At 45.8% G+C, this 23,077-nt stretch overlaps 2 protein-coding genes across 4 annotated transcripts; both read left to right on the forward strand.

Annotated features, from left to right (window-relative positions):
• The first annotated feature begins 404 nt into the window (after positions 1 to 404).
• On the forward strand, positions 405 to 7,044 carry FCRLA (Fc receptor like A). Its single transcript, XM_060033089.1, has 6 exons — positions 405 to 483; positions 4,124 to 4,138; positions 4,370 to 4,561; positions 4,882 to 5,148; positions 5,622 to 5,906; positions 6,746 to 7,044. The coding sequence occupies exons 1-6, from the start codon at positions 405 to 407 to the stop codon at positions 7,042 to 7,044; spliced, it is 1,137 nt and encodes a 378-aa protein (XP_059889072.1).
• Positions 7,045 to 15,635: 8,591 nt separating this feature from the next.
• On the forward strand, positions 15,636 to 20,130 carry FCRLB (Fc receptor like B). Of its 3 annotated transcripts, none has more exons than XM_060008953.1 (6): positions 15,636 to 15,666; positions 15,987 to 16,007; positions 16,345 to 16,599; positions 18,178 to 18,444; positions 19,102 to 19,392; positions 19,715 to 20,130. In XM_060008953.1, the coding sequence occupies exons 1-6, from the start codon at positions 15,636 to 15,638 to the stop codon at positions 20,128 to 20,130; spliced, it is 1,281 nt and encodes a 426-aa protein (XP_059864936.1). The 3 variants fall into 3 exon arrangements, with proteins under 3 accessions (XP_059864936.1, XP_059864944.1, XP_059864951.1); XM_060008961.1 differs by having other exon boundaries at positions 19,247 to 19,392; positions 19,715 to 19,921; XM_060008968.1 differs by lacking the exon at positions 15,987 to 16,007 and having other exon boundaries at positions 19,247 to 19,392; positions 19,715 to 19,921.
• Positions 20,131 to 23,077: the final 2,947 nt, after the last annotated feature.

Below are 23,077 nucleotides of genomic sequence, written 5' to 3' on the forward strand. Positions count from 1 at the left end.
GCTGATTGCAAAGTTGAAAATAGGCCCCAGGGACTTCCCTGGTGGTCCAGTGGTTAAGAATCCACCTTCTAATGCAGGGATGCAGGGTCTGTTCCCTGGTTGGGGAACTAAGATCCCCCACGCCTCGGGGCAACTAAGCCCGTGCGTCGCAACTACCGAGCCCAGCCCACGCACTCTGGAGACTGCGCACTACAACTAGAGAGAAGCCCGCGCGCCACAACTAAGACCTGACGCAGCCAAAAATAAATAAATAAATAAACAAATAAATAAATAAAATTTTAAAATAGGTCCCATATGAAAGGAGATCAGACAGTTAGATTTACTTCCTCTTTTCTAATTTGAGAGGTATCGTGTTGAAGAAAATCAGTGTGTTAGAAGCTGCAGGGGACCTAAACACAGTCACCATGAAGCTGGGCTGTGTCCTCATGGCTGGGGTCTTCTACTTTTCTCCTGCTATGCTCTGGGCAGCCCAGATGCTACTGGGTAAGTAAAATCTTTGAATGTGTGGAAATGGAGATATTCCTGACTTTGGGGAAAAGACCCAGGAAAGAAGCAGGGACTAACTTCAGCCCTCCAAAGAAGCCGTGTTCAGGTGGGATAAGAAGGATAGTATAAGCAAGTTTGGTGTGCAGGACTGAATGGCTCTTTCTGAATATAAAAATCTTCAAAGTTTTTCCATCCTAAAAGTCCCCTTGACTATGATGTCTTCTTTAGCTACCATCTCAGTTCTTTTCTTCCTTTTCTCAGATAAATTTCTTGAAAGAGTAGTCTGAACTTGCTTTCTCCACTTCCCCACTTTTCACTCACTCCTCAATGCTTGCAGTCTGGCTTCCACTGGAAACTTCCACTGGAAGTTTTGGTCAGGGTGCTATGACCTTTATACTGACACTGCACTTTTTTTTTTTTTTTTTTTTGCGGTACGCAGGCCTCTCACTGTTGTGGCCTCTCCCGTTGCAGAACACAGGCTCTGGACGCTCAGGCTCAGCGGCCATGGCTCACGGGCCCAGCTGCTCCACGGCATGTGGGATCTTCCCGGGCCGGGGCACGAACCTGTGTCCCCTGCATTGGCAGGCAGACTCTCAACCACTGCGCCACCAGGGAAGCCCAACACTGCACATTTTAAAAATCTTATCCTGCTGGGCTTCTCTGTATTGGGCACTGTTGATCAGTTATTCTTCCTCGGCAATCTCTACTCCCCTGGCTTCTCCCTGTACTCCATGTATCTCGCTTGGTCCCTTTGGTGGCTTCTCTTTCTCTTTTTTTAAAAAAATTTTAATTTTATTTATTTATTTTAATTAATTAATTAATTAAATTTTTTTTTCTTGGCTGCATTGGGTCTTCGTTGTTGTGCATGGGCTTTCTCTAGTTGTGGCGAGCGAGGGCTACTCCTCATTCTGGCGCACGGGCTTCTCATTGCGGTGGTTTCTCTTGTTGTGAAGTGTGGGCTCTAGGTGCATGGGCTTCAGTAGTTGTGGCATGCAGGCTCAGTAGCTGTGGCGCACAGGCTTCGTTGCTCCGCGGCATGTGGGATCTTCCCGGACCAGGGCTTGAACACATGTCGCCTGAATTGGCAGGCGGATTCTTAACTGCTGCGCCACCAGGGAAGTCCCTCTTTCTCTTAAAGACTGATGTTTTCTACAGTTGTATCCTTGCCTCCCTACTTTTTAATTTACAGTCTCCTTAGTAAGCTATTTGTCTGTATAATTTTTACCACTACAACTCTATAATTAAGAGGTCTAAGTCATATCTCCAACCCTAATCATGCTTTTGAGTTTCACATTCAAACATCAAGCTTTGCACAAGACATAGCTACCTGTATGTTTCAAGGTATCTCAGCACAATATGACCAGAGCTCTGTCCTCTTGGTCCCTCCCTCTCCTAATTTCGTCTTCTTTTTGGCTGTGCCACACTGCTTGCGGGCTTGTGGGATCTCAGTTCCCTGACCAGGGATTGAACTCCAGGCCATGGCAGTGAAAGCCCAGAATCCTAACCACTAGGCCACAAGGGAATTCTCCTAATTTCATCTTTCACTATTTCTGATCTCAGTTAATGGTATCCACCCTGATATCCTGGTCAAAAACTTGGGAGACAACCTAGATTCCTCCTTCTCCTTCATCCTCTACACATGATCAATTATCAAGTTTGGCAATGTCTACCTTCTAAGTTGGTCTTAGAGCCCGTCTCTTCCCTGAAACATAACTAACGGTATCCTAGGACAAGCCTTCATCATTTCTGTCTTGGGCTAGACCAACAGCTTCCTAACTAATCTTCATATCTCAGCCTTATGTCCTTGAAATACATTCTGCACTCTGCAGCCAGAGTGATTTCTAAAATCCAAGTCTGCTAGCCTAAGATACTTATCATGGCATTAAGGGTCCACCGTAACTTGGCATCTTTTAAAACTTTTCAGCTTCTTCTCTCACCCTTTGAGCCTTGCAATTTATTCTCTAATAAATCCCAACTTGCTTATATTCACACACCAGACCCTTACCTATCTCCAAAGTTTTGCTCATACTGCTACCTCTGCCTGAAATGAGCTCTCCCCATTGCTCCCTATTCCTCTCTCACTTACAGACTCTTGGCATCCCTAAAGACTCAGCTTAGGTGGCATCTTTACCGGGAAATCTTCCTTGAACCCTCCTCTCTGCTTTGATGGCTACCTGTGATAATTCTTTCATATTACTTTCTTCCTTGTGCTGAAACAATCTCTTCCCATGCCTGTGCATCCACTGAACTGAGAGTTATTTGTAGGCAGGGACAATGCCTTTTTGTTTGTTTTTTAACTTTCTCTTATTTATCTTTGAATTCTCAGCACTTGCTTTATCCCTGCACAAGAGTTGTTTTATTGAACTCATAGAGACAGGACTGGGTGATTGTATTAAGATACAGCAGTGGTATTGTTGTGAGAACTCTAGACATGGAATCAGATGCTCTGTTTTCAAGCCCCTCTTCTTTTAGTTACCAGCTCTATGCCACTTTGAAAAAGTCACTTTTCATATTTCTGAATTTGGTTTTCCTATCCATAAAACGAGAATAATAACAACTACTACATAGTTTATTGAGTGAAAGTGCCCGATAGCCCAACAGTATTTTATTTTAGAAAAAGACAGGAGGCTGAGTCTAGTTGAGTGACAATGGAGGAACTGAAAATGGGTAGCAGAGTGGTGAAGGGAGCTGAGAGAGGATCTAAAGAAAGTACTTGGTACTATTTAATGAAAATTAGGAAGTAGAGAGGGGCCTTGCTAAGGGAGGTTACAAGGTCAAAGAAGAGTCCTGGGCCTTTGGAAGTGGAAGGGAACAAAAGCAAGTAGGATAGGAAAGGACAGAGTGAATAACTGAGTACATGTTAATGACCATGGAGCCAGAAGAGGAGGAGAGGCATTATGAGGGACAAGAAGCAGTCGTGGAGATGGGAGAAATTTACCTTGCCTTGGTCAACCATGGAACTAAGAGATAGGTTGAGGAGACATGTGGTGAGAAATCTGTAACTCTATTCAACCCCAAGCAAAGAAAGAATTGTTCCATAGTTACCAGTACAGACTGAGAGTAGAGGTTCAGGTGTAGAGAGAAAGACACGGGATGGACTCTACCGTTGCCAGGGAAAGTTCAAAGGACAGAGGACATTAAGTTAGAGATGGCTGAAAAAGGAAGACCTGAAAGGGGGAGCAAGGAAGAAGATACTAAAAGCTAGTTTGTAGATAACATGTTCAAGGATGAAGAACCAAGTGAATTTGGGGAAATGAAAATTTGGAAGAAAGTCTCCAAGGAAGGTCTGAAGACTAAAGTAGATCATGTCTGAACAATGAAGTAAAAAGAACACTGATTTTGGACTCAGACATACCTGAGTTTCTTGCTCCACTCCCTACTCTCTTTTTAAATTGGGGGTAAACGAATTGACTTTTCTAAACCTGTTTCATTTAAGATTTATAAAATGGGAGTGAAATCACATACCTAGAAATCTTGCAAGATTTGTGTGATAAGGTGTGAACATGGCTGGCAGTGTCTGGTATGTGGTAAACACCCAACAAATGTTAGAATCTGATCATCTCCCTTTCCCTCCTGTCCTGTGTCTGCCGGCTCTGGGGTCCTCGTTGTCTTTGGCCTCTGGCTTCCTGCACTGCAGCTGGATGTCATGCTGGTGAGTTCACCATTCTCTCCCCCGCACCCCTTCTTCAAACCACAGTCCGTTCACTGACAGCACCTGGAAGCCAGCGAATCAAGTCAGCTGTATCCCTCCGAGAGATCCATATGGGTCTCTTGGAAAAAATGTTTTGATGTTTTCCTATTCCACTCTAAAAAATATAATTCCCTGAGGAGAGGGAGGAACTCTTGTGGAAAGCAATTTCCTGTCCTCTTTCTCCAATCACAGCATCATTTTCTGGTTCTTCTCGGACCATGCCCTCCCCAGCTGCCGGTTTTGAGGCGCTCCAGTGCGAAGGACCTGTCAGCACCCAGGAGGGCAGCTGCCACACTGAGGATGACTTGACGGACCCAAGGGAAGTCGACTTCCAGGTCAAGGGCTACACTTTCAGTGAACCCTTCCATCTGATTGTGTCCTACGGTGAGGTCCCAGGAAGGACTGACCAGTGCAGGCCAGGTCTTTCTCCCATTTGCCAAAGTTCTCCTTTCAGCCCCACAGCCCACTCAGGAAGGTGCCCCCTGAAACTGGCCAGGGGATGAGATACCATCTGCCCCATCTTCAGCCCAAGAAGCCAGGGTGCCCTCTGTGCTAGGCCCTAGAGAAATTGTTCCATACTCCCAACCAGTGGTGAAAGTTACCTGGCCCCTCAGAGAAAGATTAGAGTGGTCTGTTGTGGGCAGCACTGAGGGAGCTCCCAAGGAAGGCAGTGGGTCACACTCAGCTCTTGCTTTGGACCGCAGACTGGCTGATCCTCCAAAGTCCAGCCTGGCCTATATTTGAGGGAGACCCTCTGGTTCTGCGCTGCCAGGCCTGGCAAGACTGGCCACTGACCCAGGTCACCTTTTACCAAGATGGCTCAGCCCTGGGTCCCCCTGGACCTAACAAGGAATTCTCCATTGCCGTGGCGCGAAAGGCAGACAGCGGGCACTACCACTGCAGTGCTATCTTCAGGAGCCCTGGTCCTGGGAGCCCAGAAACGGCATCTCCTGTGGCTATCACAGTTCAAGGTAAGAGCTAGAGGCCGTGTCATTGTGGCAGAGGCAGGTGGGGAGAGACAGAGGGACCAGAAATGTCTTTCACTGGAGATGGTAAGGTCACTGAAGGGTTAAGGAGTAGGTTGCTGACAAATGTCCAAGTTGGGCTTCAAAAGGGGCAGCATCTTAGCATTGCCTTTTCAAGTCATTTAGCCCAACTCCAAGTTCAGCATGTTTCCTGCTGCTTTGTCCTACAGTTCTATGCTTCCCAATGTTCACTGACTAGGCGTCTGGATTACGGTCAGATGTGCCCATCTCTAGATCTTTTCTAGTCCTGTCTATTGAAGAGAGATAGGACTTGAAAGTTTCAAATGGGAACTTCTCTAAGAGAACTCCTTCCCGATAGAAATAGGGGAAGGAAAGTGTGACTGGGGGTCTTTGCCTGTTATGGGTCCACCTGAATGTAGGATGGCTGAGCTCTTCTTCCTCACCTATCTCTCCCCCAGAACTGTTTCGAGCCCCGGTTCTCAGAGCCACACCTTCAGCTGAGCCCCAAGAGGGAAGCCCGGTAACCCTGAGCTGTCAGACAAAGCTGCCCCTGCAGAGGTCAGCTGCCCACCTCCTCTTCTCCTTCTACAAGGACAGCAGGACAGTGCGTAGCAGGGGCCCTTCCTCAGAATTCCAGATCCCTACTGCTTCAGAGGCACACTCTGGGTCCTACTGGTGTGAAGCAGCCACTGAGGACAACCAAGTTTGGAAACAGAGCCCCAAGCTGGAGATCAGGGTGCACGGTGAGTTAGTGTGTATATGTCTGGTGTGTGTGAAAAGGCAGGGGTAGGGGGGGAATAGGACAATTGGGTTTTTGAGCTAAGGTTCAGTGTAAGCAGGTTAAGAAAGGACACATGGGAGGCAGGAACCATAAGCCAGAGTCCCTAGTGATGGAAGAAAGCACAAATAGGAAACTTCTCCCTCAGACTGTGGTGTATACCTCATCAAACGAAGACCTGAGCCAACTCCACAGCTGCTTCCCCATAGACTTTACACTCCCTACATGACCTCTGGGCATTTGTAGGAATATAGTATCTACTGTGAGGACGAAGTAGTCTGGAGTTCTTATTCAATTCTGGGAGTCCCCATTAAGAAGGCTGCATTTGACCTGAAATATACCCAGAGGAGGTGTCCAGGGTAGTGAGGGCGCTTGGGTCATGTCAGAAGGAAAATAATGGGAGGAATGGGAGATGCTCATTCTGAAGAGGAGGTGACTCGAGGGGCCAGCAGAGGTGTCCTCAAAACACTGAAGGCTGGCACAAGGGTAAGGAATTACACTAATGGCATATACAATAAGAGGTTGACCTAGGACCAGTTACCACATGCATGTTGTAAGGAATTAGACTGAAAGGGGAAGAACTGGCTAATATCCATAGTCCTCTAATGATGAGGCTTCATTGTGCAAGATTTTCAAGCAGAAGTAAGTATGCTTCACATTCAAATTTGGACCAGAGTCCTCAAGATTTTGTTGCCATTGGGCCCCACAGCTATTTTCAGAGAATAAGAAAGACTGACCAGGAATATGAGGGTAGGGCCAGAGTCAGACTTCACTCTTGTCTGTGTCTCCTATCCCATAATCCAGGTCCCTCCAGCTCTGCTGCACCCCCCACCTTGAATCCAGCTCCTCAGAAATCAGCTGCTCCAGAAACTACTTCTACGGAGCCCCCTGGGCCTCTGCCTCCACTGCCCACCCCTTCTTCTAAGGATCTGGGCTCCTCTTCTCCTCTGCACTTCCCAGATCCCCATCTGCATCACCAGATGCGTGTTCTCCTCAAACAAATACAGGATATGAGGGTCATCCTTGGTCACCTGGTCATGGAGCTGAGGGACTTGTCCAGCCACCTGAAGCTTCAGGCCACAAAGGATCCTGCCAAATATTAGTAAATAATTCACCTGCCGTGTTGCTCAACTACCCCCAATAAATCCAACTCTTTCTAGTTGTCCTCTTTCTGTTCCATACTTAAGCATAAGTAGTTTTACAAGCTGCCCAGTGTTTCGCTAGAGTTAACAGGGATAGGTGAGTATAAATAAACGTGTACAAAGTGGTAATTAGAGTTTAGCTATAATTGTATATCTCCCTGAACATGACAACATATTCCTGCTCTCTCTAGACCAGAAGTTGCCTTCTGTTGCCCAGACCAGAATCTGGTGATTGAAAGAGAAGCAATGAGATGATAGATTTAATGCAGCAATCTCAACCAAGGGCAATCCCTCCCCACCCTAGGGGACATTTGGCAATGTCTGGAGAAATTTTTGATTGTTACATTGCAGGGAGGGTGTGCTCCTGGTGTCTAGTGAGTAGAAGCTGGGGATGCTGCTAAACATCCTATAATACACAGAACAGCCTTCCACAACAAAGGATTATCTGGTCCAAAATGTCAATAGTGCTGAGGTTGGGAAACCCCAGCCTAATGGAGGTGTTGGACTCTGGGGTGGACCTTTGCTTCTTCTACTTATTCTCTCCTCCTAGCCTTATTCAGCAAATATTAATTACGTGCTGGTATTTTGTTGGCCTCTGCTACATGCCCAAGTTGATGCTATGTTAAGTATACCCATAAGACAGTGTCTCTGTCTATAGAAAGTTTACAATTTGGGATGGAGGGTCAGTAATACTCCTACCCATTAAACAATTAAAGCAGGGTATATAAAAATTTCCCATAGGATCCTAGTGGACTCAGAAACACGTGATCGAGTAGAACAATGCCAGAGCAGCAATTATTTGTTTTAATCCGTTTCTGAAATAGTTTTCTTTAAAAATATACATAAATCTATTTTGGTACCATAGTAATACTTTATTTTCTATGCTTGGACTGCTATTGTGTATTCTCAGCCAATGAGAGCTAGCCTGCCAGATTCTACAGGAAGTTTTGGTCAGTGAGTTAGCACACCATTTCATGACCTCAGCCAAAGAGCGTTCTACCACGTTTCTCCTAAATCATGTGGTATGAGGTTATCCAGTGTACTTTTTCTTTGTGCCATTTATTCTGTGTATAGTTTGGACCCACAGAGATTTACGAAATATGTACCTGTGATCGGTCCAGACATGCCACAAAGAAATAAAGGAACAGAATCATGCTGGATGTTAAAATTTGAGTTTTATGGTGGTTCCTAGCTCCCTCTAAAATGCCAGTTTTATGGTGGCTCCTAACACCTTCAAGTGGAAAGATGAGAAAGAAACTGGAAATTGGTAAAAGTCCACAAATATCACTGCAGCGTGAGAGGATCGATTAACAACTGTATGAATGGGAGTTGCAAGAAATGATGACCAGAGATACGTCATTTGGTGGATGACCAAAGTGGAAGCTTAACTGCCAGTGGACTATGTTGGATCTCCAAAGATACTATGTTATAACCATTCTACATGGAATTGATTTCAGCTAATGGTACCATGTTCATGAATGCATCCTGCAAGCTCATGCTAAATAAGGAAGTCATGTCCAGACAATAAAAGCTCACCGAGATCAAGAAAGGAAGAAGTGGGTGCAGCTGACTAAGTGTCTCACTTCTGTACTCATCATCCATGTGTCTGTGTGGACCTCTATCGTCACACTGCATTTTAATTTTCTACTATCTTATTTCTGTTCACTAGAGGGTGAACACTTTGAGAGCTCCTTGAGCTCTCTGATCTACATTGACTCATTGGTGTCTAGTTTAATGAGGCATATTTAAACTCTCTGTAAATTTTGTTTCATTGAATTGAATTGGGTCAGCATAATAAGGGAAGGCATCCTGAAGAAGATGGGAATTAAGCTGAACCTTAAATGATGAGTGGTATGTCTGGCATCAGCAAAATCTCCAGATTCTCCCCAGGGGGCCCAGATTTGGTCAGCAGCTTGGAAGCCTCAGGGAGAGAATCTGTTATCATCAGGGATGAGGAAGGCAAGAACATAACTGAAAGAATGAAGAGAGAGAGACAGAGAGGCAGAGAGAGAGAGCTTTTACCTGTCTCTACCTGTCCTGGGGAAGTTGGAGAGGGGGTGGGAAAAGGAATTGTTATACTAGATTGGGTTTATGGCCTGTGCAGTTTAGGATTCTGTAACCCACAGAGGTCCTAATGCAGCTACACTGGATGTTATCTCTGAAATAAACATTAGATACAAAGCACATCTATTATCTTGTAAAGGCGAACACTTGCATACCCTATAACCCAGAATTCCATGCCTGGATATATATGCCGAGTACATGTACACCAGAAGACAAGTACAATAATGTTCATAATAGCACTATTTGTAAAATCAAAACTTTGGAGTCAATTCGGTTGTCCAATGAAAAATGGATAAGTTGTGCTAGCTTCACAGAACAGAATACTATACAACAGTAGAATAAATGAACCATAGCTACAATGTAGCAACATAAAAGAATATCAGGAATATTAACATTCAGTGAAAAAAGCAAGTCCCAGAAGATACCATATGGTGTGATGCCCTTTATACAAAGGAATATATTGCTTAACCATTCACTCATACATACGATAAACCTTTTTAAAAAGGCACAAAAATGGAAACACCAAGGTCAGGATAGTAGTTACCTCTGAGGGGCTAATGGGAGAAACCATCGGGGAGGAGCACACAGGTAGATATAATTATTAATTTTTTTAATTTTAAAAATGTATTTTATTTATTTATTTTTGGCTGCATTGGGTTTTCGTTGCTGCGCGCGGGCTTTTTAAGTTGCGGCGAGCAGGAGGCTACTCTTCATTGCAGTGCACGGGCTTCTTTTGTTGTGGAGCATGGGTTTTAGGCGTGTGGGCTGCAGTAGTTGTGGTATGTGGGCTCTAGAGCGCAGGCTCAGAGCGTAGTTGTGGCTCACGGGCTTAGTTGCTCTGTGGCATGTGAGATCTTCCCGGACCAGGACTCGAACCCATGTTCCCTGCATTGTCAGGCAGATTCTTAACCACTGCCCCACCAGGGAAGCCCTAAATTATTAATTTGTAAAATCTTCTCAGAGTAGGAATTTAGGCCTCCTTAAATATATATATATATATATATATATATATATATATATATATTTCTCTAAATCATCTTCAAATTCCTTTTTGTTTTCTGCCATTGTCTTTTCTTAGCAGTAATAAGAAGCCAAGTTTATTACCTACAGTATGAAGTAGTTCTTTCCTTTACTGATCCCCAAGTAACCCTAACTTACTAAAGATTGCCCCCAGTACACCCTTACTATTTTTGGATTTGGTGAACATTTTTTTGTTAACCTTAAAGACATGACTGTAGATGTTTCACACATTTTCCCAGCCAGACAAGACAGCTAATTTTTGTCAGTACAGAAGCACCTTCATTTAATTTGACATTTATGTGCAAAGTACTGTGCAAGGTTCTATAAGAAAAAAAGAAGACAAATTTAACATGATCTCTGCTCTCCAAGGAGAGTTCAATGGAAGCTTATGAAGAAAACCCCGCCTCATAGATTTGTAGTTGCATTTTAAGAGCCTTTTCATATAATTGTAGATATTCTTCTTTGATGCTTCCTGAAAACTCGACAAGGGGTAGTTTCTTAAACAGGAGTTGCATTATGGAATCTGAAACCATAGCAACAAGTGTTTCTTACTCTGTTACATTAAAATTCATTGGTCCTTCTTGTACTTTAAACAGATCTTTCACCCATGCATTGGTGGGTTGAAAATATTTGTTCACAAAGTTATACAGATCTTTCAAACGTTGATACCATCTCACTATATACAATATTTTAAAAATTGAATGTAATATCACCACCAATATCTTCAGAAAAGTCTTTACTTACTGGGAAGCTGTCAAGATCATGATCATGAATACAAATTTTCCCAAAATTCTAATTTTCATTTGAAAACTTGAGTTTCATCATTGGCAATAATTACTGTCAGATGTTTTCCTTGAAGTGACAGACTCACTTTGTTCACTCTTGAGAAAATGTCTGAGAAATACCCAAGTCTGAATGACCAATGTTTTAGTCATTCTTTCAATTAAAAATGGTATTCCGAGAAAAAGAGTAGCTTGTTCTGGTTCAGCTCAGAACTCAATTGTGTAACAGCTTTCAATGAAGACAGGCTTTGTACTTCAGTACAGAAGTGCATACTTCCTATTTCATCACACAGAATATTAAAAATATGTATATTTTGAGCTCAAAATTTAATAAAATTAATTTTTAAAATGATTTCATCAAGGTTTTGTTTTGGTTTTGATTTCTTACTGCGAGTGCATAACATAACGGTGAAACATACAGTTTGGTGCCACTGCCTTAAATTGTGCTTTGGAGTTAGCAGTTTTATCCCCTGTTGCTTTATGCCATCAATGCAAGTGTCAACCTAGTGAAAAAGGCAAATAACCTCTTAGTATTATTATAAACATAGTTTTGACTTTGCAGGCCCCTTAAAGGGTCATTAGAACCCCCAGGTATCTACAGACCAAAGTGAGAATTATTGAACTAGATCATTCTTAAAGCCCAGCCTGACACTACTCTCAGAGATCCCAATATTTATGCATTTCTGAAGAGAAGAACCCATTTACTTTTCTATTCCTAAGTCAGTTCTCTAGGTATAATAAAATAATTTTGACCTCAACTTCAGGTCAATCATTTTAATGCTTTTAATTGGATGCTTTTTAAAAGTCTAAGTTGGCTATATTACATGTTTCTTTATTCCTTTGTACATCTATGAGAAGAAGCGACAGCTTCTGCACAGCAATGGAAATAATCAACAGAGTGAAATGGGAGAAAATATTTGCAAACCCTGTATCTGATAAGGGGTTAACATCCAAAATATATAAGAAACTCAAACAACTTAATAGCAAAAAACCCAATAACTGGATTAAAAAATGGGCAAAGAATCTGAATAGACATTTCTCAAAAAATGACATACAGATTGCCAATGGGTATATATTATAAAAAGGTGCTCTATGTCACTAATCATCAGGGAAATGCAAATTAAAACCACAATAGGATATCACCCCACACCTGTCAAAATGGCTGTTATCAAAAATACAAAAGATAGCGAGTGTTGGCAAGGCTGTGGAGAAAACGGAACACTTGTGCACTGTTGGTGGGAATGCAAATTGGTGCAGCCACTATGGAAAACAGTATGGAGATTACTCAAAAAAATTAAAAATAGAACTGCCTAATGAACAGTAATCCCACTTCTGGATATATATCTAAAGGATGTGAAGTCAGTATCTCAAAGAGACATCTGCATTCCCATGTTCATTGCAGCATTATTTACAACAGCCAAGATGTGAACACAACCTAAATGTCAACAAATGAATGGATAAAGAAAATGTGATATATGTGTATATATACTATATTATATACACTATATATTGTATGTATTATATATATATATATTATACACACAATGGAATATTATTCAGCCATTAAAAAAAAGAAAATCCTGCCATTCACAACAATATGGATGAACTTGGAAGACATTATGCCAAGTGAAATAAGGCAGACACAGAAAGACAAATATTGCATGATCTCATTTATGTGTGGGATCTGAAATAGCCAAACTTGTAGACGCAAAGAGTAGAATGGTGGTTGTCAGGGGCTGGGGGAGAGAGAGAGAGAGAAAGTTGAGTATGAGGAATTGGCTCACGAGATTATGGAGGCTGAGAAGTCCCATGATCTGCCGTCTGCAAACTGGAGACCTAGGAGAGGATAATTTAGTCTGAATCCAAAGGCCTGAGAATCAGGGGAGTCAATGATGTAAATCCCAGTTCAAGGGCCAGAGAAGATGAGGTGAGATGTCTCAGCTCAATCATCGAGGAAGGAAAAAAAAAAAAAAAGAGGCAAATTCCTCTAAACCCTGGCTTTTGTTCTAAAAGAGAAAATAATATCTAAAACACAATACCATTTATGTAAATTAATAATACAAAATAGTTCTCAAGCGAAAGTATGTGCATGTGTAAAGGATTGTAAACATTATATAGTGGGTGCTCATGTGGGGGAGAGAATGGTAATGTGAATGAAGGTAAAAAATAATAAAACAAGAGAGGAGACTTGAAAAGACTAGTGATGACAGTCTGCCGTGAGCATGAGAGACAGAGCAGATTTTAGAGTGAGACAGATTTCTATTCAAATTCCAGTTCTATCACCACAGTTTCCACACATGTAAAATGGAGATAATAATAATCCTTCCTTAAAGGGCTCTCGTGGGGATTAAATAAAGTAACATCTGTGAAGCACTTGGCCTGGTGCAGGTGACATGCTCACTGCTGCAGCACTCACTGGAAGTAAGCTGGCGTCATCATCAATAGCAACAGCAGCAATATTCCATTATCATCACTGAAAACGTCTTGTTCCTCAGAATTCTTATCAGATGACGGCATATCTTGTCCAGAAATTATGTCGTGATAGGCTTCAAACAATCGCTCAGGTAGCAAATGATAACTGTTAAATTTCTCTGCATAGTAAAGGCGTGAAGAATTAGAAATTCTGCAGGGAAAAGTCCTGAATGGAGAAAATGATCCAATTTGGGAAAAATTCAGAAGAAAGCCTAGAATAAAGAAGTGTGGGTGGGACATTCTTCAAGCCAAAATTTGAGCACTGTATGATACGAACCCTATGGGTGATGCTAGAGATTTTCAGGGAAGATCGGACACCTCACGAATTTTGAGTGCAATCAAGTTTCTTATGGAGGGACTTCCCTGGTGGTCCAGTGGTTAAGACTCTGTGCTCCCAATGCTGAGGGCCCGGGTTGATCCCTGGTCAGGGAACTAGATCCCACAGGCTGCAACTAAAAAGATCCTGCAAACTGCAACTCAAAAAAAAAAAAAGATCCTGCGTGCTGCAACTAAGACCCGGCGCAGCCAAATAAATATTAAAAAAAAAACCCAACTCAACTGCCTAAATACATGAATCACCTCCAATGACTTTAAAAACAAAAAAGTTTCTTATGGAATCAGGTGAAGAGGCTGAGATCCATCTTCTGAGTGATAAGAAGCCAAAATGGTGTCGGCTTGTGTAGACTAAGGGACAGCTGATGGGTGCATTATATTCATATCATAGAGGTGGTGACCTGGTGCAGAGGTTAGACCTTGGGGGCAGGTTGTGAATGATGTGGGAAGGCCCACACAGGCCCCAGATGAGGTATCAGGCAGGAGGTGGGGAAGCTGGGGGCACTGCCTAACCTGGCCCCTCCCAAAGCAGGCAAGTTATAATCTCTGTTCCTGGTATCTAGTTCCCTCCCTCCCCCACTCCTGAGCACCTTATCAATTACCTCCCTACTGTTCAGACCCATATGACTCTATCTCTCTTTTATCAACACATGCTCTCAAAACAGGATCTGAAGTGACCAGCTTAATTTAAAGGACCAATCACATTTCCCTAAGGGCCACCTGCATTTCAACAAGGACTAGCACATTAAGAGAAACTATGAGGGAATTCTCCGATGGAAGTTTTGGGCATCAGCAAGGAAGAGGGGAAGGGGCTGTCTTTAAGAGAGTTGACAGGGTCTGATAATGGATCTCCTTCCTGCCAGAGCTCCAAGGGAAGGAGATGCCCCAGTATTAAACAGCCACGGGTGAGGACAGAAGATGGCCCAAGGAGACATACTATCAGGTTGGAAAATTCATTAAGTATTTACAGGAGAATTCAGGTTCCCCATTGCTCAGGGTATGATCACATGGCTTGGAAAGCACAAGCAGTAGAGTTGGGAGGACAGTTCTGAGAAGCTTCTAAGGGGCTGATGCAGTGACTTCTCTAACACAGGTAAGGACTATTAGAACTGGGGCATGGTTGGGGACAGATGAAAGGAAGGAAGGCACAAGTGAGTGGAGATGCTATAGGGTGAGAGCATTGGGATGGGTAGGAAAGAAGTGTTTTCTAACTTCTGAAGGTTTAAGGTTTCAGGAAGGGAGAAAGGGGAAACATAACATTTCTATTCTTGACTGTGACACTGTAAGACAGTGACAGAGAAGGTGGTTGGTGAGTCATGCTTTTCTATTCACCCATGGGAGGATGTGAACCCTTAGGTGAACGCAATGCAGTGTCAACCTCACTAGGCCTCACACCAATGTCTGTCAGCAGGAAGTGAGCAGAATAAAAGTGAGGTCCTGGGTGGACCTCAAGCACATGAAGATGTCTTTCTCAATTGAGGCTTATGGAGCCTGCTGGAGGATGGGGAGGAGGTGGGATGGGAGTGGGCTGTTTTGGGGAGCCTGAAGGTGGCAGGGTCACCTGCCAGAGTCTGGGGTTCTGTGTGGCTTTCGTGGGCTGAAAAGGGCACAGACTCTGCTCAGCAGGCCTTCTCTACAGGAGCTGGGGCTGGCCTGAGATGTGAGGTGGCTTCAGGGGGTGTAGGTGGGACAATGTTTGGTGCTTGGGACACCTGAGAGTTGACACGTACCCAGCCTGTCTCCTGCTCTCTCCAGTCCACCGTCTTCAGGAATTAGAAATGGGTGGGAGAAGCAGCAGTGTCTCCGAGTACTCAGTGGTCAGCACTGGCCATCTTCTCTCTCTCCCTTCCCCCATCCCATGCCAGTGCATCTCCATCCATCATGTGGGAACTGACAGCCCTCCTGCTCCTGGGTGAGTCCTCAATGAGGTAACAGCGGCATAAGGACTTTGGGTGTGGGGAAGAGTGGGGGCCAGGGTATTTCTGTGTGTGTGTGTGTGTGTGTGTGTGTGTGTGTGTGTGTGTGTGTTGCGGGAATATTCAATCCTCGATTCGTTATCTATCTTTGGAGAGGAAAAGGGGAAGGGGATTTCTGAGAGCTGAGAGAAATAAAGGCAGAAGAAAAACAGGTCTTGAGACTTGTTGAATCCTTCCTATGGTCAAGTGAGTCCCTTTCTTTCCTCTCATCTCCAACATTCTCCTTCTTCTTGCTTCTTTATTTCTTGTTTTGCAGTTCCAAGCAGTGGGCAAGCTGGTGAGTCTTACACATCCCTCATCCAGATTTTCTACAACTTCCACTCCAACCATCCTAAGTGACCTGCTTGGGTACTCCCCACTTCTTAGCTGTTCTGGGGTAGTGACTCTTCTCATGGCTCCTCAATCCCAGTGACTCAGTTTGCCTGTAGGCACTGGCACTTAGAAATGGTGCTGAGCAGGAGACTAGTTTGTAGCCCAATGTGGTCTCTCCTCTCGCAGGGATGGGTCCTGGAAGCTAGCATTTTCTGAGATTTCCCAACCTCAGACCTCATCTTTGGCCACCTCACCTTGACTCTCTTTTTCACATTGCACCCTCCCATACCCCACCCTCCCAGCTACTCTGGAGAAGCCCATATTGTCTCTACACCCACCCTGGACCACAATCTTCAAGGGGGAAAGGGTAACCTTGCGGTGTGATGGGTACCACCCTCTGCTCCTGGAGCTCCGACCCATCAGCACTCTCTGGTATTTGGGCCACCTACTCCTGCCCTCTCACAAGAAGAGCATCGAGGTGCAGACACCAGGGGTGTATCGATGCCAGACACGGGGAGCACCTGTCAGTGACCCCATCCACCTCTCTGTATCCAATGGTGAGTGTTTGAGCATGGGGGAGGGGTAGCACACATGTCCTCTGGTAGTGATGGCCCTCCTGTGGGGGAGGACACTGGGCCACTCCCATTGGGGCAGTAAGGAGGGGGTTATATTGAGTCTATGGGGGCAGGCAGGGACCTGCTTGGCACTATGTGAGAGACGCAGTAAGCCTTGTGTGGCCCCAAAGGTCCCCTTACCATCCTGCCGCAATGGACACTAAATAAACATTTCTGTTCATTTAGTAGCTCAGAAGAGAAGAGGCTCCAAGGACCTGGTATACTGAATAGAGAACTTCTGAGGAGGGGGGTTGGGTAGGGAGAGAAAGGGCAAAGCAAAGCAGGAAAAGTGAGGGTCCCTGGGCGGGCTGCGTGCAGCTGGGGGAATTACTCCCGCTTGAACAGTGTGACGCTTCTCTGTGCCTCCCATCACTAAAATACGGCCAATGAGAGCATCTATTTCTTTGGTTGTTGTGAAGATTAAAAATGAATTGATAGGTTTTCAAAGAAAAAAGCAGATGAAGAAAGCACTTCAGCAAAATTTTATTATAGACACGTACACATGCGTACATAAGAGTCAATTAAGAAACCAATTCCCTGGGGGATAAAGGATTTCCAAACAGGATAAGAGAAATAACAGTAATTTGTTCATTAGGGCACAGGATTGGCTACTTTGTAGGGAATGTTATGTCATTTTAGCCTGGTAGGCTATATTTTGTATTCAGAATTTAAAGATCATCACTCAGTGCTCAGATTAGCACTTATACTTCACATCCATACTCTGTGGTTTCTTGTTTGGAAATTGATAGCGAGTACAGATAAGATATTGAATATGATAGACGGTAGTCACTGCTTGCGGAACTGTGAGTAGCACAGAGATTGTGGCTATCACTTGCGGAATTCTTTCTCGATGGAAAACACCTAAAGTGGCATCTAGCAGACACTAGGGCTATGTAAGTGTTGGCTATGATGATGATGGTGATCAGGTACATAAGGGTGCTGGGGGAGGTGCCTAAGTCTGGGGGTGGGGTCAGGTAAGTTTTCTCAAGGAGACAGGATCTAAGCCCAGATCTGCAGGATAAGCAGGCCTCAACTACAGCAGGTGAAGGGGTCTTCTTGGCAGGTACAAAGCCTCTGGGCTCAGAGCAGGGCCAGTTCTCCCAGCAGTCCAGTATGCATGGACTTAGCCTGCATTAGGAATGGAAGGTGGAGAGAGAAGAGGAGACATGGGGCAGGGGAGAATCCTGAGATGGTGCTGAAAAGGTAGGCAGAGGCCAGGTCAGGAAGGCCCTGATACCATCCTAAGGAGTTTAAACTGGATTCTGATGGGCATGGCTCTTTGAGGCTGGAACCAAGTCTCAGGCATCTTTGTCTTCTCAGTACCTAATAAAAGGCTGGTCTTCCCCTTTCCTTCCCACTCACCTTCTGATGCTTCTTGTTCTGAGGCTCCTGGGGTGCCCAGTAAGGGGGGAGGGAGTTGGTGAGGAGAAAGGGGGAGGACGGGGGAGCAGGGAGGCGGAGAAGTATGGGAGACCCAGGGCTGGACTTTCTCTTGGAGTCTGTTTGTGCTGACTGTCGTAGACTGGCTGATCCTGCAAGTACCCTATGCTGCGGTGTTCGAGGGCGAGCCGCTGGTCATGCGCTGCCGCGGTTGGTACGACAAGGTCGTCTACAAACTTCACTACTACCACGATGGCCAACCCGTGCGCTACTTCCACTCCAGCGCCAACTACACGGTGCCCCAGGCGCGCGCCAGCGATAGCGGGCGCTACCAGTGCTCCGGCACCATGCGCATCCCGGTGGAGAGCGCGCCCATGTTCTCCGCCAAGGTGGCCGTGACCGTGCAAGGTGGGGGAGACTTGGGGCCGAGGAGGGAGGCAAGCGAGCCCTGGGAAATTCTGGGACAGAAACCAGGCGGGGAAAGGAGGGGCGGAGGTTACATTAGCTGGCACATGGCGGATTTCTCTGCGGGACCAAGTACACGTTCTCCTCTCCTGCTCCTCAGTGAAGTCGCCCTTGATCTGTAGCCTGCGTGGGGGCAGGTGTCCCTTCCCCCCGATACACATCCAGCTTCTTACTCCGGGTAGAGACCCCCATATTGGGGGCAGCTCTCTCCGCAGCCCCAGCCAGAAAGACAGCGGCAGTAGATGGGATCACTGTGGGACTGGGGCGAGGGAACTGCTCCTGAGCGTCTTGCGAAGCAGGCGCAGCGACTCCCTTCTAGGCTGGAGAACCCGAGCTGGGTGTCAGTCGGGAGGTGACACGAAGGTTCATACCTGGTCCCGCCTCCTTTCAAGATCTCCCCTCCCTCGTGGACTCGTTCCCCACATTTCAAAAGACTTTCCTCCCTCCACGTGTACACAGAGCCTCCTTCCTGGTCGGCTACGGGCCCTTGTGGGAAACCGGGAGAGGGGTCGTGGGACCGTGAACCAGCCGGACCTGGTTCCCTGGGACCCTTGCGCCGGCCTAAAGTGCATCCTTAGCCACTGGGACTCCTCTCCGCAGAGCTGTTCCAGGCGCCGGTGCTGAAGGTGATGGGCCGGGTGGAGGCTCGCGGCGCGGCCCTCGGCGGAGTGGTCTTGCGGTGCGAGACGCTCCTGCACCCTCAGAAGCGCGACACGCCGCTGCAGTTCGCCTTCTACAAGTACAGTCGCGCCGTGCGCCGCTTCGACTGGGGCGCCGAGTACACCGTCCCCGAGCCCGAGGTCGAGGAGCTGGAATCACACTGGTGCGAGGTTGCCACCGCCAGCCGCAGCGTCCGGAAACGCAGCCCTTGGCTGCAGCTTCCGGGGCGGGGTGAGTGACTGTCTTTCGGGAAGCCCACCCGGGTGGGTAGCCCACCCGGGAGGGGAGCACTGCGTCCGCCCCTCTGGAATGCCTGTCTCGCCGGCCCCCCTCTTCTCCCCGCGCTTCCATCTCCATCCCCCATCTCCGCCCGCCTCCCCCTTCCTTCCCTCCTCTCCACCTCTGTTCCCACCCTCCTCACTCCCCTTACTCTCCTCCCCGGCCCGGCGCTTCTCTCCCACCCCCACCACCCCCATCCCTTGCCCCCTCCTTACTCCGCAGCCCTTGTGAGAAGGATTTCAGCCGTGCGGTTCTCTGTATGTTGCGTTCACAGGTTCTCCCCTGGACGTGGCGTCCACCACCGTCCCGGTCCCACAGGCTGCGGCTTTGGCGCCCGGTAACAAGCCGCTTTCCTTCAGAAAACCCCCGCTGTCCATATCGGTCCCGTCGGTCACCTCCGTCCCTAACACCACCTCAGCCGGGCTGCTGTTCCCCGCGGGCGGAGCCCCCACTGCTGGGCCACCGGCCTGCGCTCCGCTGACCCCCTTGGAACAAACCACTGGAGCCCTAAAACCCGACATGGACCTTCTGCTCCGAGAAATGCAGCTGCTCAAAGACCTTCTCAGCCGGGTGGTCCTGGAATTAAAGGAGGCACAGGCCTTCCCAGAGCACAGGGACACACTCGAGACCCCCGCTTCCCACTTTGCTGTGAGTCAGGGAACCCCTGAGACCACTGCTGTGGAGAGCTGAGGGAGGGGATGGTTACTGCCCCCTCTCCAGGCGTATCCATCCCTGGTCTCTCCTGCTTCCCGTCACGTGGAGATGCTACAAAGCCATCTCTGCATCCCTCTGTCTTACTGTGGCTTATAAAGTGTGGTGGCTGCCATGTCAGTCTAACACAGCACATCCTTGTAACCACAAGGCCTTCCCTCTGATGGCTCCCTTCCCCTCACAGATTTCAGTAAGGAAGGAGAAACCTGTTATTTACTACTTTGAGGTATACGTTTGGAAGTTGAATTTAGTCATCCTTAGCTTTTCATATAAATCCACCCAACATGTATTTCAGCACAGGCAGTTTTTTGGTACTTAAGGTTATTTGGTACTAAGCTCTTTGGAGCATTTAAGGGTCAAGTTGTAATTATTCATCATGACTTTAATGTTAAATTTTAAAAGACTTTCAGTGCTGTTTCTGATGAGTGTATATCCTCAAAGTCCTGGGCTAGTTTTAGAGAGGGAAAGGGACTTGTGTGGGCCTCCATTCCAGGTTAGAAGGGTCAGCATACTGTTAGACTCACCCAGATGCACCTCCTGCGCCAACATAGCTAGACAGGCTGATGGGCTCTGGTGGCAGCAGGCAGGCCATGCTCACTTTAGCCTAACTAAACAAGTGGTACTATTAGCATCAAGAAATCTCTTTGAAGAAAGATTAAGACAAATTCTCAAAATTGCTGAATTCTAGTTTTTAGCATGTTCTTACCTCCCAAAGAGCCATTCCAACACTAACATACAATTCAATTTTTATAAGTCCCTCATCTGCCTACTAAAACTATTGGTTTTCTGCAAGTCTGGTGTGAATTATTCCCAGGAGGTTTATTTCTCATTGGGTCCTTATCCTTCATCAGTTAACGTTTACTGCTAAGGCTTAGAACTGATAACAACTCTACCCTCCCATCCTTCTACTTGACACATATTCAGTCACAATGAAATTTCCCATTTCTTTTTGAACAATTAACCAGAATAACATCAACATACTTCATCCTTTTCTTCTTAGTATTATCTTCACCGTGTTATTACTGCAAAGTCACTGAAATTATAAAAATGAGAGAGGCAGGTGGGTACACACACAAATTACAGTGCAATGTGATAAGTGCTCTATGAAACACTGGGAATTCAGAGGAGGAAATTGAATCTTGAAGGAAGAGCAAGATTTCACCAAGAAGAGATGTGAAAAGATTGAGGGGTAGGGCATGCAGGCTGAGGGTGCAAAGGCAAAGAGACATAAAAGACCGTGGTGTGTTTGTAGAGCTGCAAATAATTGAAAGTGGTTGGAGAATTATGCGTATTTATGCATGTGTGTGTGTGGGGGGGTGTTTTAGGGAGAAGGTGGCAGGAGATGAACATGGGGAAGTAGGAAGGGATCAGAACATGGAAGTCTTGTTAAGAGGTTCTTTAACCTGTTGGATATTTGGAAGCATTCCTTACTGAGGGCATCAGTAAGCCTTACTGGAGGAGAAGCTAATTTGAAATTACAAAAGAGCAATCAAATAAACTGACCTCAGTGGACACTTGCTTAACCCTGAGGAGTTATGTCCAGGCCCTATGATCCAGTACTGGGGTTCTGGTTTACAAGGGTCTTTGTGGTTCTGATTTCCACCTTTCTAATGCAGGCTTAGCTCACTTCTCAGAACTCTCCCCCAGCAAGCCTTCCCTGGCTAACCCCACTCTATTCCCGTGTCGCCTGAAGTTTCTGCCATCCCTGATCTAGACAGGAAGTGACTAGCATTAGTATCAAGAGTCTAGGTAATCAAAGAATCGAGTCATTAAAAAAAATCAGTTGATACGTATAACTGATTCACTTTGCTGCACGGCAGAAATTAACACAACATTGTAAAGGAACTATACTCCAATAAAAATTAATTTAAAAACTCAGCTGATCATTTTTTAAGAGAGCAAAAGGGTGAAATAGCCATTCAAAAGGGAGTTTTATCTCTTCAGTATCTCCTCATTCACACCTTGTTAGCAGCTACAATATCTTTCTTCCTGTCCTGACACATACCTCCATTTAGGGTTAGGGAGATGGGGAGTGGGGAAGAACAAGAACTTATGGGTTAGAATGATGTGTGTGTGGGGGGGGGCGGGGGAAAGAGTGAGTTTTATGCCCTCTAGTCTCCACTGTCTTTAAGCTCCCCAGCTCTCGTTGATCTTCCCCTACAATACCTGTTAATGATCTCCCGGGAAGACCTGCACTAAGGAAATATCAAGAGATATCAGACAGGCAGCTTACTGGCCATGCTCCTCTGGGGAAAAAAAAAGTCCTCATCCAGCTTCTGTTTAAGGTTCCAGCATGCATTTAGGGAAACTTTGGGCTAGCCCAGGCTGCCTAAGGAGAATCTCAGGCTCATTCCCAAGCAGCAAGGGTAGCAACAAAATGCTGGAGAAGCCTGGGGAGGAAGCTGCTTCTCTCTGGTTCCCTGATCACTTCTGTGTCTCAGACTCAGACCTTGACCCTAAACCTGTGGGAGTCCATACCAGATACCAGGCAAGGAACCCAAATGTCCTCCACCAGAGAGCAGAAAGGGTTCTGGCAGGTTTCATTTGGATCTCAGCTTTACTCTCTCATTCTGTCCTCCCTGAGTCTAAGTTTCTTATCTGGACTTCACTCTATAGAAAGAAGGAACTCCACTCTTTGGGTTCTACACTTATGACTTTTCCCGTAAAAGAGTGAATCAAATCCTCTAGGTTAAAGTCCAAACTCCCTACCATGACATATATAGAGGTCACACTGACCACTTGCTCTTTCCCCAGCACACCAGCCTCTTTCATACCTCTGTGCCTTTACGTATACTTTGGCCTCAACCTCTATTGGTGGGGAGTGGACTGCACACGCCTTCTGAGCTCAAGATCTCTCATTTGTCTAAAGAGGGAAATAAGAGTACCCTTACAGAGAGAGACAGACAAATAAACAGACTTTTTCATT

The sequence above is a fragment of the Delphinus delphis genome, chromosome 1, assembly GCF_949987515.2.
Source record: "Delphinus delphis chromosome 1, mDelDel1.2, whole genome shotgun sequence".
Taxonomy (NCBI): Eukaryota; Metazoa; Chordata; class Mammalia; order Artiodactyla; family Delphinidae; genus Delphinus; species Delphinus delphis.